At 34.4% G+C, this 17,073-nt stretch overlaps 2 protein-coding genes and 1 long non-coding RNA gene across 5 annotated transcripts in view; all 3 read left to right on the top strand.

Annotated features, from left to right (window-relative positions):
• Window positions 1-17,073, top strand: part of LOC131016821 (putative late blight resistance protein homolog R1C-3) — a 629,159-nt gene that overhangs the window by 341,982 nt on the left and 270,104 nt on the right. The window lies entirely within an intron of this gene.
• LOC131016785 (sister chromatid cohesion 1 protein 4-like) lies at window positions 926-10,130 on the top strand. 2 transcript variants are annotated; one of them, XM_057945512.1, is made up of 16 exons: window positions 926-1,770; window positions 2,872-3,133; window positions 3,317-3,414; window positions 3,511-3,554; window positions 4,007-4,053; window positions 4,123-4,210; window positions 4,389-4,695; window positions 4,778-5,239; window positions 5,724-6,122; window positions 6,242-6,386; window positions 6,621-6,757; window positions 7,276-8,195; window positions 8,558-8,591; window positions 8,913-9,021; window positions 9,302-9,431; window positions 9,725-10,130. In XM_057945512.1, exons 1-16 carry the CDS (start codon window positions 1,647-1,649, stop codon window positions 9,821-9,823), a joined length of 3,405 nt encoding a protein of 1,134 aa, XP_057801495.1. In that variant the 5' UTR covers window positions 926-1,646; the 3' UTR covers window positions 9,824-10,130. The 2 variants fall into 2 exon arrangements, with proteins under 2 accessions (XP_057801495.1, XP_057801496.1); XM_057945513.1 differs by having other exon boundaries at window positions 979-1,770; window positions 4,778-5,140.
• Window positions 12,547-16,997, top strand: LOC131016998 (uncharacterized). Of its 2 annotated transcripts, XR_009099303.1 has the most exons (4): window positions 12,547-12,887; window positions 13,212-15,005; window positions 15,577-15,860; window positions 16,605-16,997. It is a non-coding gene; the product is annotated as an uncharacterized LOC131016998 (long non-coding RNA). The 2 variants fall into 2 exon arrangements; XR_009099302.1 differs by having other exon boundaries at window positions 12,559-15,005.

The raw sequence follows: 17,073 nt of genomic DNA on the forward strand, positions 1-17,073 counted from the left end.
ATTTGTATGAAAACTAAAATAATAACAACGTGAATGCAACTTGTAATTGCCATCATTGATATAAAAGTTGTCATATGTGACATATTAGATTAGCTCTTGAACGATTTGATACTTGTGAAAGTGAGTGATTAGTCAACTAATTAAGAGTGATTAGATGGTATATTACGTGGAGTTTGAGTTACCACATATTGCTTTATCAAACAATAGGGATGCTATAATAAATTGCTATGAAGGGTTTAGACTAACATATAGGGCTATTAAAGAGCAACTACTAATTAACTTCGGTGTTACAATTTAATTTAATTATAAAGTAAAAATTGGGTGAATTGTGAGCATAAATTTGTGTCAAACACGATTTTTCCTCACAAATTCGACCAATTCTTTCTACATCGTTATGTTGGGATCTAAACTATTATAAAAAAGAAGTATTGATGATAAAAAAGAACCATACGTGGTCAAATGATGTCAAGCTATACCAATACAACGAGAATTTTCGTCTTATTTTATTTTATCACTGAAATAATAATAATATATAGTATCATTTAAATAATTAACAAATTTTAACAAAATTTTACCACAATAAATACTTCAGTCGTCAAATATTTTCACTACATTTATTTGTAGCCTAGTGCTCTTTTATTAATTATTTATTTATGAAAAGATTTACACCTCTTTTACAAAGATCCAAAAGAAGAAACTCGCAAGCATTAGATTATTTATTTATTTTTCCACACACAAGCATAGGGATTTTTCATTTAAAGCATTAAATCTTAGAGATTATATCGTCTATTAAAGTCATAAATTCATAATAGTTCAAGATGTTGAATTGAGTAAACTGTAAAAAGAAATAATTGGACCTGCAGCCATCGTTTATCCAAATAAAGTCATCAAATCCACACCGTTGATTTTTCAGCCTGTTTGTTTCGAAAGATCTGAGCCGTCCATCTTCATTACGCTGTAGATTCTACTCCATTTCGGCATTTCAAACAGCACGAATTATTTTACGGGTCCAAAAGGCGCTTCACTTTCGTTTTTTGAACTCGAAAAGAAATATTTTGGTGATCAAAATCAGGAAAATTTCCCTCGGATTGCACGAAATTCGAGATTCGCGCTCTAATTTCTCTGTACCAGCGCATACAGATCACTTGTATGCATGCGTCCCTGCACAAGCAGCTGTCTTCGTGCTCTCTGTCGCCCGCTTCGATCTTAGCTGAGAGTGAGGACTCTGAGGTTCAATTGGGGTTAATTTAGTTCGTTGAGCTGATAATTCTGGTGTGTCTTCGAGAAATTTTTGGTCTTGGGAGAATTTATTTGGTGGGTGTGGTACTTAGCTGTCGATGCGGATTCTAGGGTTTGGTTGTTCGCAATCTGCTTTGGGAATAGGAATTGAATGTAGGCTGTGTTTGATTTTGCATGGAAGTCCTGACTGAAGTGGAAAGCTCGGTGCTTTAATTTAGTTTCTTAATAAAGTTTCGTTATTTCCCCCATTTTTTTGGGTGTGGTGTAAATTTAGGGCTCTGAATGCTGTATATGTGCATAGATTGAAGAGGTAGGAGAAAAAAAAACGTCTTGAAGTATCTGTGTTGTTTGTTGTTTGTAAGAGTAGAATAATTGTTGACTGAAATTGAAGGTGGTAGGAAAGAAAAATGTTTTACTCACAGTTCATATTAGCGAAAAAGGGGCCGCTGGGAACGATTTGGATAGCTGCGCACTTGGAGCGTAAGCTTCGTAAGAATCAGGTTGCTGATACTGATATTGGAGTTTCTGTGGGTGAGTTTTTAGTATATCACCATTAATGTGACTTTTATCTTGTTTTTGTTGTTTACGAATTTAAGTTTGTTTACTTACATCATCGGATGATATATTATCCCAATTAACATAAGTACACGTGTGCGCATTCAGTCACACTTGTAAGCGGATGTAAGATTATGGTGTTGGCGAAAAAACGTATCAAATACTATTATAATTAGACTAGGTAGAATGAATTATTTAGTTGTCTACTGCTTCCTAAGGATGCTGTATCGGCTTGTTTGTAAAGCGAAACAACTGACATGAGATCAAGTGCAAGTTGGTTCCTTTTTTAGTCCTTTTCATATATTGTATTAGGAAACTTGATTTGAGACATAAATGTGTATTCACTATTCAGTTCATTTGGATTTTTTGTTATTTCTTCCTTGGCTTCTTTTTATGTTAGGGAACAGAAATGCACAACATTATATGTTTCAGTTTTCTAGAAGCCTGTATTAGTGTCTTGAATCCAATCTGCATCTTTTTGAAGGCGTTAAAAAACTTGTAGATGCTATATATCTTCCACAGTACAATCATGGAACCTAGTTGTTTAGTTTATTTCCAAACTCATCTCCAATTAATTCACTTACCTTTCTGCATTTATTCGAGCACTAGTCTACAAACTGAAATTCAAGGATTCACAGAATTCTTACCAATTATGAGTCTGTAAGATACCCTAAAACTGACTAGTGATTCATATGCTGTAATGATCTTGTCCGTTTTTGTCTAAATCTATCTTCAATTAATTCAATCGCCATTTTGCATTTATTCAGGTGCTGATTTACAAATGGAAATTAATGGACCCACATAATCCTCACCTCACCGTATCTACGAGTCCTTATCTTTTTCCTTTAAAAAGACATAAAGAACCAACTTCTGATTGGCATGTAGACTTAAGCTTGGTTAAATATTTCCGAACACAATTTCAATTATTTACTCACCTTTCTTGCCTTCATTCTTGTGCTGATTTCACGAATTGAAACTTTTGCTTTTGCAACCATATTTATTTTAACTGTTATTCATTGTTTCCCATGATACCTGTTTAAGTCTCCTTAATAAATGCATATTGCTTATATCATTCAGATTCAATTCTTTTCCCCGACGTGCCGATTGCACTTCGTTTGTCCAGCCATCTCCTGCTTGGTGTGGTGAGGATCTACAATAAAAAGGTGAACTACCTCTTTGATGATTGCAGTGAGGCTTTGCTCAAAGTCAAGCAAGCTTTTCGCTCTACTGCTGTCGATCTACCTCCAGAAGAATCAAAAGCACCATATCACTCCATCACCTTACCAGAGAAGTTCGATCTTGATGACTTTGAGCTGCCAGATAGCGACATTTTCCAAGGGTTTGTTCTTTAAAGCTGATATCTCTTGCAGCTTTGCCAATATTTCTTGCAGCTTTGCCAATATTTGACTAGATATCTCTTGCAGCTTTGCCAATATTTCTCTTGCAGCTTTGCCAATATTTGACTAGATTTTGTTGCTACGCTTTCTTATTCCTTTCTAACACGCCAACTGCAAATTTTCAGTAACTATGTCGATCATCACATTAGTTCGAGAGAGCAAATCACTCTTCAAGATACAATGGAGGGTGTCAGTTACTCCACATCAAAGTTCGGGCTGGACGGTTAGTAATAAGGCGATTGATGAAATCTTGGGCTAGCATTTAATGTAATGATTCTATGTCTTTTCCTTTTTAATATTTTTCTTCTGTTGTTCTCAGAAAGATTTGGTGATGGTGATATGTCTGGATTGGACCTAGAAGAGGTGAACTTCTGATACTGTTTTTATGTTGTATTCTTATTCATTTTGTTCTGTAGGTTATAGATAAATCTTAAAACTATTCCTGATTATTGAACACTCAGACATGGGTTATCTTTTTATTGATTAACTTTGTTAGTCAGAGAAACACATCTAAGATGATTTGGATACATGCATATGAGACCTATAGATGCTCCGGTTAGTTTTATTAACTCGGATTAAGTAGGGAAGGGGAAGACTACTTGCAAAGAAACTTTTTAAGTGAACTTTTTATTCTTGATTATAAATGAGGACATGTGTTTCAAGTTTCAATTGAAAACAACGGCGAGATGTGTTCATATAGCTGGCCTGACGTAGTGGGATAGGATAGCATTAGTTGTTTTTTTAGTATTGTTAAATATTACTAGTAATTTAGTATATTAGCTTTTTTGTCGTTTCTCATTGACAATTGCATACAGGAACTGTTTAGGGAGAAACTTGGTACTGAAGAACATGCTGATGAGGGGTAAGCTTCACATCAAACTTCTTGATGAAAAGTACATAAGTCTCAGAACCATACTCTTTCTGATTTCAGGGCAGATCCCCAGACATCTTTTGGATCAACATCGACTCTCAAGCAAGATCAACATCCTGAAGATTTGGGTACTAATTCAGAAGCCATGGTAGGTGCTTGGGGCTATAAAAATTTCTGGTGGATGGTTGAGGGGGCAATTCATCTTTCTTTTCCTTCTTTTTCAAAATAAATCCCCAAATAAATTATTGTTGTTTTTCAGTTGGTTTAGACTTTAGATGATACAACCACAAAAGGGTTCTCAGTGAACTTGTTCTCCTTTCTTGCAGGTTGATGGTGATGATGAATGCGCTGACATAATGGACTATGCACAGGCTCCTTGTACTCCTGGACTGGAGGATGAGCCGAATTTTTCCAAAGTCCAAGCTTCTGCATGTGATGATCATCTTGAATCGGAATATCTTATAACTGGGTCCAATACGAGGGAGAACATGGACAGACCTCCTTATGAGGATAAACAAGAGGTGGACTGGTGTTCGCAGAATGATACGACTATCAATGCAGTACCTCAGGGGCCACCTGATGAGAATGGGTACCTGTCAGGTGGATTGGAAGTCAAGGAATCAGAGCCACAAGGTGAATTTCCTATTGAAGCCAATCTTGAATTTGGTGTTTTGGACGAATCTACAACAGTAATGCTCATTTGCTCATTTTTTAGGTCAAGTTGAATTCATAAATCCGGCTCCAGAATGCACTAGTGAGATCGTTAAAGAATCTGATGCTCCAGACCAAGCTGAAGCTGTCAACAATGAAGATAAGAATGATTTAGTCTCAATTGATGAAGTTGGTTTGGAAGCTTCTGAAGTTGCATCAGCAAAAAATGTACCCCTTGATGTTGAAGTTCCTTCAGGCGATCAGCAAAAATCATGTCACGATGTAGCAGAGTTAGCTTCAGAAGACCAGAATGTACTTATTTTTGGGGAACCAGGAACTCAAGTTTGTCAGGGCACTGTAGAATCCAGTGCATTAAACCTTGATGCTCATGACCAAGCGGCAGCTCCTGAAACTGTCCAGGACCAAGGTGATACATTAAAACCTGCAGTTAGCCCTACATATGGTGATGTCAAATCTGATATCTATATTGAAACAACTGATGGAGGAGAAGAGACAGCAAAGCTAGGTTTGTTTACTGCATGCAAAACTATAGCCAAGAAATCTCATAATATAGCATGCATGCATATTTATAACAAGGAAATTGCATTATATGCCAAAGCTAACCTCTTTAATTATTTGTTACCTATCTTTTTTTACCCAGAGTAAGTCTACTTTCTTATGGTTTTCAGATTAGCACCTGCTACACTTGCACATGACATGTAATAATATTACTGATGTATTTTTTTCCTGATCTTCTCTGTCCTAATATTGCTCTTTTTAATTACAAGAACCTTTGGCAAATTACTAATGACCAATACTAAGCATGGAACTCATAAGTTGAATAGGTGTGTGGTTCATGTGCAGAACAACTGTAACTAGGAAAAAAGAAAATTTCGGAAAAAAACATAGCTTTTGGAATTATGGTTTCTTATGCATTCCCAGCAGTATTTGCTATTATTGACGATTTGATGGTGAAGGCTTTCAATTCATGGGTGCATTCAATTTCTCAGGTCAAGTGCATTCTTTAAATGGTAACTTGGAACAAAATGTGAATGAAAACAAAACACAACATGATGCATCGAGTGAAGATATTCTGGTGGCTGCTGTTGAAGCCGATGGTCTGGCACGTGCTACCTCTGAGCTGCCTGCTCCTGAAAAGCTTCTTTCGGTACCAGAAGGCCATATAAATTTACATAGTGGCATGATGATGGAAGTTAGCCCTGGGGACTTTGAGGGTCTTGATGAAGGTGATGCCGGGAGCAAAACTGCTGCGGGCAGAAAGCGTACTTTTACTGAAAGTACACTAACGGAACAAAGTCTCAATTCAGTTGAATCTTCAAGAGAAGTCCGCATCAAAAGAACGACAGGATCAGTTCCGGATGATGATGATTTACTATCTTCTATTTTAGGTATATCAAACTTCATGTTTTATATTGTGTAGCGCTCTTTAATGAGGCACAAAGTTAAAATATGCTTTAGTTGCTTTTCCTCGAATAGATTGTGAATTTATGAGAAAATATTATCTCAGTTGGAAGGAAATCATCAATTTTGAGAGTAAAGCCAACACCTCCTCCTTCTGAAGTGACATCTATGAAGCGCCACCGCACTGCTCCTCGGTCTGGTGCTCCAAAAAGAAAAGTTCTTATGGATGATACAATGGTTTTGCACGGCGAGTATGATCTCTTCTTTTTTGCCACTGTTAGCTTTAAGATCTTTAGATTTAGTATATTTAGGTTTCAACATTTTACGAGCTGGACAAATGTTCATGCCTTAACCAATTGAGATTTGAGAGAGTAATTTATTGCACATAACAGACTCGTTTTCCCACTCTTCTTTTGGCTTGAATTTACATACTTGGTTGCCCATCTATTTTTCAAGTTAAAACTTATATATCTCTATCTTGGTAGTGCTATACGTCAACAGCTGACTAACGCAGGAGACATACGCCGTGTTAGAAAGAAAGCACCATGCACACTCTCTGAAATTTCAATGATACGGAAACAACACATGGGAGATGAAACTTTTCTTGAGCCTGTATTTACTGGTGAGTTTGTGGTGTTGCTAATGTTGATTTACCTTCTTTATTATATCACTTTGTAGCAGCTGAATGTTGAGTTCTTCAGTTACTAATGCTATTATCTGGTATAAGTCGGAATTTATCAGTTCGCAATCTATACAGCAGCAATGCAGCATGCTCCATGCATTTTTATTTTTCTTTATCCCTTTCCTTTATGTGGCGGGCAGAGGTGTGGTCATTTGAGCTATAATTTATCTGAGATCTATAATCACAAATTGTTTGGCTGAGGCCTGGCTGCTTGGCATCTATTGAAATGTAACACCATTGGTGTCTAGTTTGCCTTAATTTGAGTGAATTTTTTTGCTTATGTGTTCCACTTCTATTTTATCTGGCTATTTGCTGTTGATTGTTGATATATTTGAAACAAAGAATGTACCATTTTTGTGGTTGGTTCAAAATTTCCTGCTTTACAGTACAGATTGTTATTGATGTTGAAGAAAGCACCATCTTAGGTGATTGCTTTATTGATATGTTTGGTTTTGCAGGCATGTCAGTTGAATTGGCATCTTTGCACAGTTGTGTATATGATTTGGGTCGAATCAAGGTCTGCCAAAATGAAGTACATGATGCCTGTCTGCAAACCGTGATTGAACTGGGGCAGCCTTCCCAAAATGATGACAATGGTAATCTCCCTGAAACTGTGGTGGAATTTCATCCAACTTCCCCTGCTATCAGAAGCCACGATATGGATGACCATGAGGGGCCTGGTAAGACCAATGCAATAGAAGTTGGTGGGCAGGATTTAAACAATGAGTTTTTGACAGTGAGAGAGAATGAAACAGCTGAGCCATGTGAGAATCATCTTCCAAATGAAAATAAGATAGAGGAAGTTGATTACACGAGTGTACCAGTCAATGAAGAGTGGACCAAGCCGACAACTGATGTGGGTACAGATGATTTACATAAGGAGCATATGCTGGATGCCGCTCTAATAGATTCTGGTGCTACTAGTGATATGCTTCAATCTGAAGGTACAAATGCATATGCGGAGAAAGATTCAGCTGTTGTTCTTGATCAGAGGGAAGCTGTGCCCTCAGCTGAATTGGACTTTGCAGAAGTTGATCACGAACAAGCAATGGGGAATGAAGGGAAAGATAAAGATGGCTATGGGAGCGAGAGTGAAACTGTACTTAGAGAGAAGGATTATATTCTACCAGAGATGACACAAGATCCTGCTGCTGAGCTGATACCTGGTGCTGACCATGGAGGGTCGGAATACCATGTTCAGGATGAATATGGTACTACATCTAAAGAGCAGCTAGACTTGGAATTTCCATGCACAGGATTTGAAAGCATGCTGGAAGGTGGGTCAATGAATAAATATGAAGACACTGGCCATCCCGAAGCTTATCAGCTTCATATGATGGATGGAGAAATTTCCGGTTTTGACCTACACGATCGAGATGTAAGTTCCCTTTTTCGCCACAAGTTTCTTGTTCTCATTAACTTGGTTTTTGTTAAGATGACTGACATTGTTATTATAATTCTTTAGTTAATTGACAAAAACTTGTCCAAATGGGTTGCCACGTGAGTCTACCTTTTAACCCTGGGATATTATTACCTGATCCAGAATCTTTAGTGTCAAGTAAAGAAAGTCTATTATTGTTCCAAATCATGATGTTAGAGAGCTGTCATGTCTACGAGTCCTTCAGAATTTCTGTGGATCCCAGATCTTTTCTTTTCTGTTTTTCATTTTTTTGAATCATGTTCTTTTCTTTATTTCTGAACTTTGATGAGATTCTGACAATCTGGTCTAATATGATGCAGGAACTCAATTATTTGCCCGAAGGAAATGATACAGGTTTGCTTGAACTTCTTAATCAACCTGTCTATACCTCATCTTTGAACAGGATAAGATACGTGTGTATGTTTATGGATTTATGTAAATATATGTAAAGAAAATTCCAACAACTACTCAAGGATTAATTTCAGTTAAGAGCATTAGCATGAATTTGGAATCATCTTTCATGTGTTGCATTATATAGGGCATTGAGGTTAAATACATTCTTAATTGAGCCAGGCCATTGGGACCCCTGATTTTATCTGAGCATCTCATATTTGATTGCACTGCTTTTTTTATGCTTACATAGGCTTGGCTTATATCTCCTTGTACTACTTTCAGAGTTTCTAAATGTTGATGACGATGACTTGGTTGACATGGATGATGACTATATGCCCGATGCTGAAGACACACGACATAATGAGAACACCGGGTGGTCTTCTCGTACAAGGTAATGTTCTGCAGTTTTATGTTTTAGTTCAGGTTGAAGGATTAGGCTGATTTTGATTTTGATTTAAAGCGAGTTAGTTGTCTGTTCATTAGAAAAAAGTTTTGGATAACTATTTGTGTCATGCAAAAGTCCTAATCTGATAATAGCTCATTAATTTCCAGAATTATCTATTCCCAATAATCTTTGTGTATTATATAACATTTCGTCATTTGCATTGTGGTAGAAAATCTTTATCAATATTGGCTCATGGATTGATTTCTGATTACCTTTGAACTTATAGAGCGGTTTCCAAGTATCTACAATCTGCATTTCTTAAAGAGGCAGAGTGTGGAAGGAATGCTCTCTCCTTGGACAACCTCTTAATTGGCAAGTCACGCAAGGAAGCATCGAGGATGTTTTTTGAAACACTGGTATGCTCCTACACTTCGAATTAATCTTTATATACTCAAAACTCTTTATGTTATATTTCTGAGAGTAGTATATTTGTGTGTATAAAACTATAAATGATCATACCACCTATGCAGTAAATTTGTATCTAAGTTCGAATAGAAAACTTGGTTTTAAGGTCAAGAAGAGTCCCAGTTTTAAGTTCCGGCCAATTTGAGTACTTTGTTTTATTTTTGCTGCCCATCGGCCATCAGTTTGCTTGTATTTGCTTGGCCCTCTGTCTCCTCTTTTTATCGAACTTCTGTTTGTGTTTCAGGTCCTGAAAACAAGAGACTACATCCATGTGGAAGAGCGGATTCCATTTGGCGATATCACCATAAGACCACGAACGAGGCTGATAAAATCCGACTTCTAAACCACATCTGTGCTGGAAAGTTTCAGAAACATAATCAGGAATGCACATGAGCTCAGCCTCTGCTCTCTCTCTCTCTCCTCTGTTTCTCTCTCTGATTTATTTGTGGAAACTAGATTCATTTTTTCCATGTGATGCTCTCAAGGATGGTTAGCTGGCTAATTAGGTTGTTGTTGCATGTAACTGTTCAACTCAGTAGATTGTTTTACCCAATCATACTATATTTTGTATCATATATTTATATGTATATATTTATATATCTTGTAATATCAAAGTTTTTGCAGCAATTAAGGTTGCTTTTCGATGGTTCTGCCTGTATGAGTTCCTGATTCTTGTAAAAGTTGAATGGAAAATAGAATAAAAGAAAACAAATCATCTTGACTCAGTTTTCTATTTCTTTGCTTTTGTCGACATATTTCCAAGGATTTTCTTAAATGTTGTCTGACACTGACTTTGTTCGAATAGAAAACTGGTTGAAATATTCAGTAAAAAGCCTTTATTTTTAAGGTTTAGTAAATATTGGTAATTTTTTGTTTATTAAGATGGATTGAAATTTTGAGATACTAAGTTTTTGATACATTTTGTTTCTAAATTAATTTTACTTGATTTATAATGGAAATATAGAATTATAGTTTTTTTGATAATGATGATAAAAACATTTTTAGCTCCATTTTATCTATTTCATAAAAGATGCATAACATAATATGCATGTTCTATTTTAAAATAAATAATAATCATGCACAAATTCAAAGATTTTTCTTCGAGATTTTTAGTAACAGAACATTATTTAATACTCGGGAAGATAATTCATTGGATTTTATCAAACTACCATTACAAAATAAAAATGTTCTACTCCCTCCGTCCACCAATCAACTACCCATTTGATGGTCGGCACGGAAACTAAGAAAGTTGAAAAAGGTGGTGTAAAAGTGGTGTAAAAGACTAAAAGGGTAGTGTTAATATATTTTGATTACTTTTACTAATCTTTCATTAGCTATTTGACATACATTATGCCTTGACTTATTAAAGTGTTCATTTTTTTATAAGCTATTTCTTTCTTTCTTTTTTTACTCTTTAATTAAATAAACTGAAAATTCAGAAAATAAATAAACTGGAAATAAATAAATAAATAAATAAACTGAAAATTAGAAAATAAATAAATAAATAAATTAAAAACTGGAAAATAATTTTTTTAGAAAATAAATAAACTTAAAGTTCGAAAATAAATAAATAAACTGAAAATTCAGAAAATAAATAAACTGGAATTAAATAAATTAATAAACTGAAAATTCAAAAATAAATAAATTAATTAAAATCTGGAAAATTATTTTTTTAGAAAATAAATAAACTGAAATTAAATAAATAAATAAACTGAAAATTCGAAAATAAATAAATAAATAAATAAATAAAAATCTGGAAAATTATTTTTTTTTAGAAAATAATTAAACTTAAAGTTCGAAAATAAATAAATAAACTGAAAATTTAGAAAATAAATAAACTGGAAATAAATAAATAAACTGAAAATTTGAAAATAAATAAATAAATAAACTGAAAATTCAGAAAATAAATAAAATGGAAATAAATAAATAAATAAACTGAAAATTCAGAAAATAAATAAACTGAAAATAAATAAATAAATAAATAAACTTAAAATTCAAAAAAAAAAAAACTGGAAATAAATAAATGAATAAATAAACTGGAATTAAAATTTTCAGAAAATAAATAAATAAATAAACTGAAAATTGAAAAATAAATAAACTGAAAATTCAAAAAATAAATAAACTGGAAATAAATAAATAAATAAATAAACTGAAAGTTCGAAAATAAATAAATAAATTAAAATCTCAAAAATTATTTTATTTAGAAAATAAATAAACTGGAATTAAATAAATAAATAAACTGAAAATTCGAAAATAAATAAATAAATTAATTAAAATCTGGAAAAATATTTTTTTTAGAAAATAAATCAACTTAAAGTTCGAAAATAAATAAAATAAACTGAAAATTTAGAAAATAAAATAAACTGAAAATTCAGAAAATAAATAAATAAATAAACTGAAAATTGAAAAATAAATAAACTGGAAATTCATAAAATAAATAAGCTGGAATTAAAAATTTCAGAAAATAAATAAATAAATAAACTGAAAACTGGGGAAAAAATTAGAAAATAAATAAACTGAAAATTCAAAAATAAATAAATAAATATACTGAAAATTTCGAAAATAAATAAATTGGAAAATAAATAAACTGGAAATTTAAAATATCTTACTCCATTTAATTAACATCAAAATTGGATTAAGTAGACATGTAATGGTAGTAGAGTGTGGTGGGTCCAATTGGTAAAGTGTAGTAATTTAAAAAGTAAGGGAGGGTATATATGTCCAAAAAGCAAAGTAGGTAGTTAATTGGTGGACAAAATTTTAGAGGCAAATGGGTAGTTGATTGGTGGACGGAGGGAGTATTTTAAAAACAAATAATAATTCTGCACAAATTCAGCAATGCATTGGTAGAGTTAATTGCAACAAAATTAATAAACTTATACTCATTTTGCAATGTGAACCTCAATATTAACCCCTTTACAAATAATATTTAAAAATTAAAATAACAGTAGAATTTATAAAAAAACATAAAACAGTTTATAAATTTTTTCCAAGTTTCAAGGATTTTTTTATTTTTTACCGTAATTTTTAATCATTTTAAATCCTTTTTTTAACAAAAAAAAGCTCATTGTTCGATAAACAAAACTCTGTAATTGAAAACCCTAGTAAGTAGTGAGTGCTGAAGAGAGAGGGAGAGAGATGGGATGTAGCAGTGGAGTTCCTGCTGAACTTTACCACTCGAAGCTAATAACCGAGACGAGGAGCCAGATCGAGAACCTGGAGAAGGAATTTCCGCATCTTCAAAGCCTTTCTCAAGGAATCCGTGAAGAAGCAGAGAGAGGATGAGCACACGAAGGCGCTGGTGCAGAACATTCGCGACGTCGTTTATGAGGTGGAAGATGTGGTCGATCTCTTCGTAACCAAGGCTAACCTCAGAATCGAACGAAGACATATCTGATAAACCTCAGGTCACCTTTAATTATCTCTGATTCTAATTTACTTTTCCCCAATTTGAGTCAGATAATATTCCCTCTTATATTAATTTGGGGTAATTGCGCTTCAATATGACCTCACACTCTATAAACTCAACATTCCTTTTGATTTTAGTGCAAAAAATGTCAGATGCTTCACAATTTGATAGTTGTAAAAAAATTGGCATGTAATTTACCTCAAGGTGAAAAGAATGATGTTAACATCTATTAGAATCCGTGTGTTAAATATTTTCAATCAGGCTCGGCCGAGTTTAACATCTATTGGAATTAGAATTCGGTGTGTTTAATATTTTCGATCAGGCTTGGCCGTTAAGAGAGAGACGTGGTAGGCTTCGAAGGACTATAATAAAGCAACCGATTCAAGAAACCTTTTATCTTGATGTCGTTTTGCTCACTGGTATGTTTGGGCTGGGTAAGATGCGGTGGCGAGGAAGATTTACAAAGCCATTCTAAAAAACTTCACTACTATAACCAAGGATGTATGAGAAAAAGATGAGTAGGAGTTAGGTCGAGATGTTGCTGCTCGTCTCGAGGAAATATGTTTTTTTTGTTTGTTTGGTGATGGATGATGCCTAGAATCAAGCTGATTGGGACATACTCAGTGAGTGTGCTTTGCCGCTGAACGATAAAAAAGATAAAATCTTGATCACCGGTCGTAGTGAGGATGTTAGTGCGTATCTTAGTTGCCCAAGAGCTTCCCACAAGTTGTTGCTCTGGTTGGATGCACTCTATAATTTGGACTGCTGTCTTAACTTGGTGGGTGTTGGGTAGGTAATTGCAAAAAAATGTGATGAATTGTCACTTTCAGTGGTCAGATATGAGTTTGAATGAAGAAACAAAGAAAGAGTGGGATGAGCTGTCTACACAGTTGAACATATTTTGCAAAGAAGACCATGCGGATTGTTGTGTGAACAAGTTTATATCATTGAGTTATGATAGCATGTGGAGTGAGCAAATTTATATCATTGAGTTATGATAGCATATGGATCGGAGAAGGATTTATACAAAAAAATAATGATTTCAGCTTGCAGTGGACTGTAGAGAAATTCTTGAAAGATCGTATGAACAAAAACTTAGTCACAATTGGTGAGATCAGACCATATAGTAAGGTAAAACTATGCCTGGTTTCATGATGCAAGTTAAAAATGAAAACTTCATGAATTTTGCTTTCGTCCTGCAGAATTCATGCAATGTATTATGAATTCGGCATGTTTTCACCTTACTATATGGTTTGATCTTGTTAATTGTAACCAAGTTTTTGTTTATAAGACTTCTCTGCAGTTTCCTCCAAGCTATAATCATTACCTTTTTAATTTTTTTTTGTATGAATTCTTCTCCAATCCACATGCTAATCAATCTCGACACTCGAATTCATAGTCCTCGGGAAACACCCCAGATAGAGAAAGCATTCACGCAAGTTGTAAGGTAGTCTATCATAACTCAATGATATAAACTTGTTCACACGATTTGCAGGGTCTTCTTCAAAAAATGTGCTGACTTGTGTGGACACTTCGTCTCACTCTTCCTTGGTTAAACTCATATCTGAGGCTGAATACCATGTGGCAAAGATACCGCTTATGATTATTACTTCTAAAAGTGGCAGTCCATTACAATTTTTTTACAATTGTCTACCTAACACTTACAGGGTCTTCTTTAAAAAATGTGCTGACTTGTGTGGACACTTCGTCCCACTCTTCCTTTGTTAAACTCATATCTGAGGCTGAATACCATGTGGCAAAGATACCACTTATGATTATTACTTCTTAAAGTGGCAGTCCATTACAATTTTTTGCAATTATCTACCCAACACTTACGGAGTGCTTCCAACCTTAGCAACAACTTTTCGGTAGCTCTCGGGCAACTAACATACGCGCCAATATCCTCATTACGACTGGTGATCAAGATTTTACCTTTTTCATTGTTCAGTGGCAGAGCAACACGGAGTCTGTCCCAATCATCTTGATTCCGGAAAGACATCCTTGTTTGAGAACTCTTGAGAAATATATAGCCATATACAGAAAGAGAACTTGAAGATGATTGCCGGATCATATGATGGATGGAGAAATTTCCGGTTTTGACCTACATGATCGAGATGTAAGTTCCCTTTTTCGCCACAAGTTTCTTGTTCTCATTAACTTGTGAATTATAATTCTTTAGATGACTGAAAATGTTATTATAATTCTTTAGTTAATTGACAAAAACCTTGTCCATATGGTTTCCAAGTGAGTCTACCTTTTAACCCTGGGACCATTACATAATCCATAATCTTTAGTGTGAATTAAAGAAAATCTATTATTATTCCAAATCTAGATGTTAGGGATACATTAAAAAATATAGGCAATACTTAACTGACTTTGATAATCAACCAACCTCATCATACTCGTAATTCTTTCTAAAATACTTTAAATGATTTATATCAATGAATGGCCTATTCTAGGCGTGGTTTTCCGGCTGTCATGTCTCTGAGTCCTTCAGAATTTTTGTGGATCCCAGATCTTTTCTGTTTTCTTTATTTGTCGCATTATATGGGGCATTGAGTTTAAATACGTTCTTAATTAAGCCAGGCCATTGGGACCCCTGATTTTATCTGAGCATCTCATATTTGAGTGCACTGCTTTTTAATGCATACACAGGCTTGGCTTATATCTCCTTGTACTAATTTCAGAGTTTCTAAATATTGATGATGATGACTTGGCTGACATGTATGATGACTATATGCCCGATGCTGAAGACACACGACATAATGAGAACACCGGGTGGTCTTCTTGTGCAAGGTAATGTGCTTACTCAAAATAAATGAGTAAGCAAGCACAAAAGCAACGGTTTCCAAGTATCCGCAATATGTATTTATTAAAGAGGCAGAGTGTGGAAGGAATGCTCCCTTTGTGGACAACCTCTTAATTGGCAAATCACGCAAGGAAGCATCGAGGATTGTTTTTTGAAACACTGGTATGGTCCTACGCTTTGAATTAATCTATTATGATCTTTATATACTCAAAACTTTTAAGGTGCGTTTACTTTGATGGAAAATGAGAGAAAAAGTATATTTTCACTCATTTTCCACCATTTTCATATGTTCACTATGATGGAAAATTTTCTCCGGGTAGGGTGGAAAATTTACTCGAACAACTCATTTTCACTAATTTTCTCTCCAATGTTGGATAATATTATCCTAAGGTAGGGGTGTGAAAATGTTTTCCAATATTTTCTCATCTTTTTATCTCTAGTAAACATAGGATAGAAAAAGGAGAAAAATATAATATTTTCTCATCTTTTCTTGTCCATCTTTTTCTAATGAAAATTTTACAACCGAAGTAAACGCACCCATATGTTATATTTATGAAAGTAGTGTTTTCTGTATGTAAATGATCATACCACCTATGCATTAAATTCATATCTAAAATAGACCGTTCAAATAAATCCTATGTCTAAAAAACTTGGTTTTAAGGTCAAGAAAAGAGTCAGTTTTAAGTTCAATTTGAGTATTTTGTTTTATTTCGTTGCCCATTAGTTTACTCATGTTGCTGTCCCTTGGTATATTTCATCTGTAACTGTAATTGCATTAGCTTGAGACGACAATCATGTTTTCGCAGCACATATTATTTAGTTGGTGCAATTCTATGACTATTACTGTTGATGATCTATTGTAATATCATTTGTCCCGTCTTTATCGAATTTCTGTTTGTGTTTCAGGTCATTAAAACAAGAGGCTACATCCATGTGAATGAGCGGATTCCATTTGGCGATATTACCACCATAAGACCCTGAACGAGGCTTGATCAAATCCGACTTCTAAACCACATCTGTGCCGGAAAGTTTCAGAAACATATTCAAGAAGTAGACGGGAACTCTAGAATGCAGGAGCTCAGCCTCTCCTGCTCTCTCGCTCTCTCTCTCATTTATTTGTGGAACTAGATTCATTCTTTCCATGTGATGCTTTCAGAGATACTTAGCTGGTTGTTGCATGTAACTGTTCAACAGTTCAACTCAGTAGATTGTTTTATCCAATCATACTATATCTTGTATCATATATTTATATGTATATATTTATATATCTTGTAATTTCAAAGTTTTTGCGGCAATTAAGGTTGCTTTACGATGGTTCTGCCTGTACGAGTTCCTGATTCTTGTAAAAGTTGAATGGTAAACAGAATAAAAGAAA

The sequence above is a fragment of the Salvia miltiorrhiza genome, chromosome 3 (assembly GCF_028751815.1).
Source record: "Salvia miltiorrhiza cultivar Shanhuang (shh) chromosome 3, IMPLAD_Smil_shh, whole genome shotgun sequence".
Lineage (NCBI taxonomy): Eukaryota > Viridiplantae > Streptophyta > Magnoliopsida > Lamiales > Lamiaceae > Salvia > Salvia miltiorrhiza.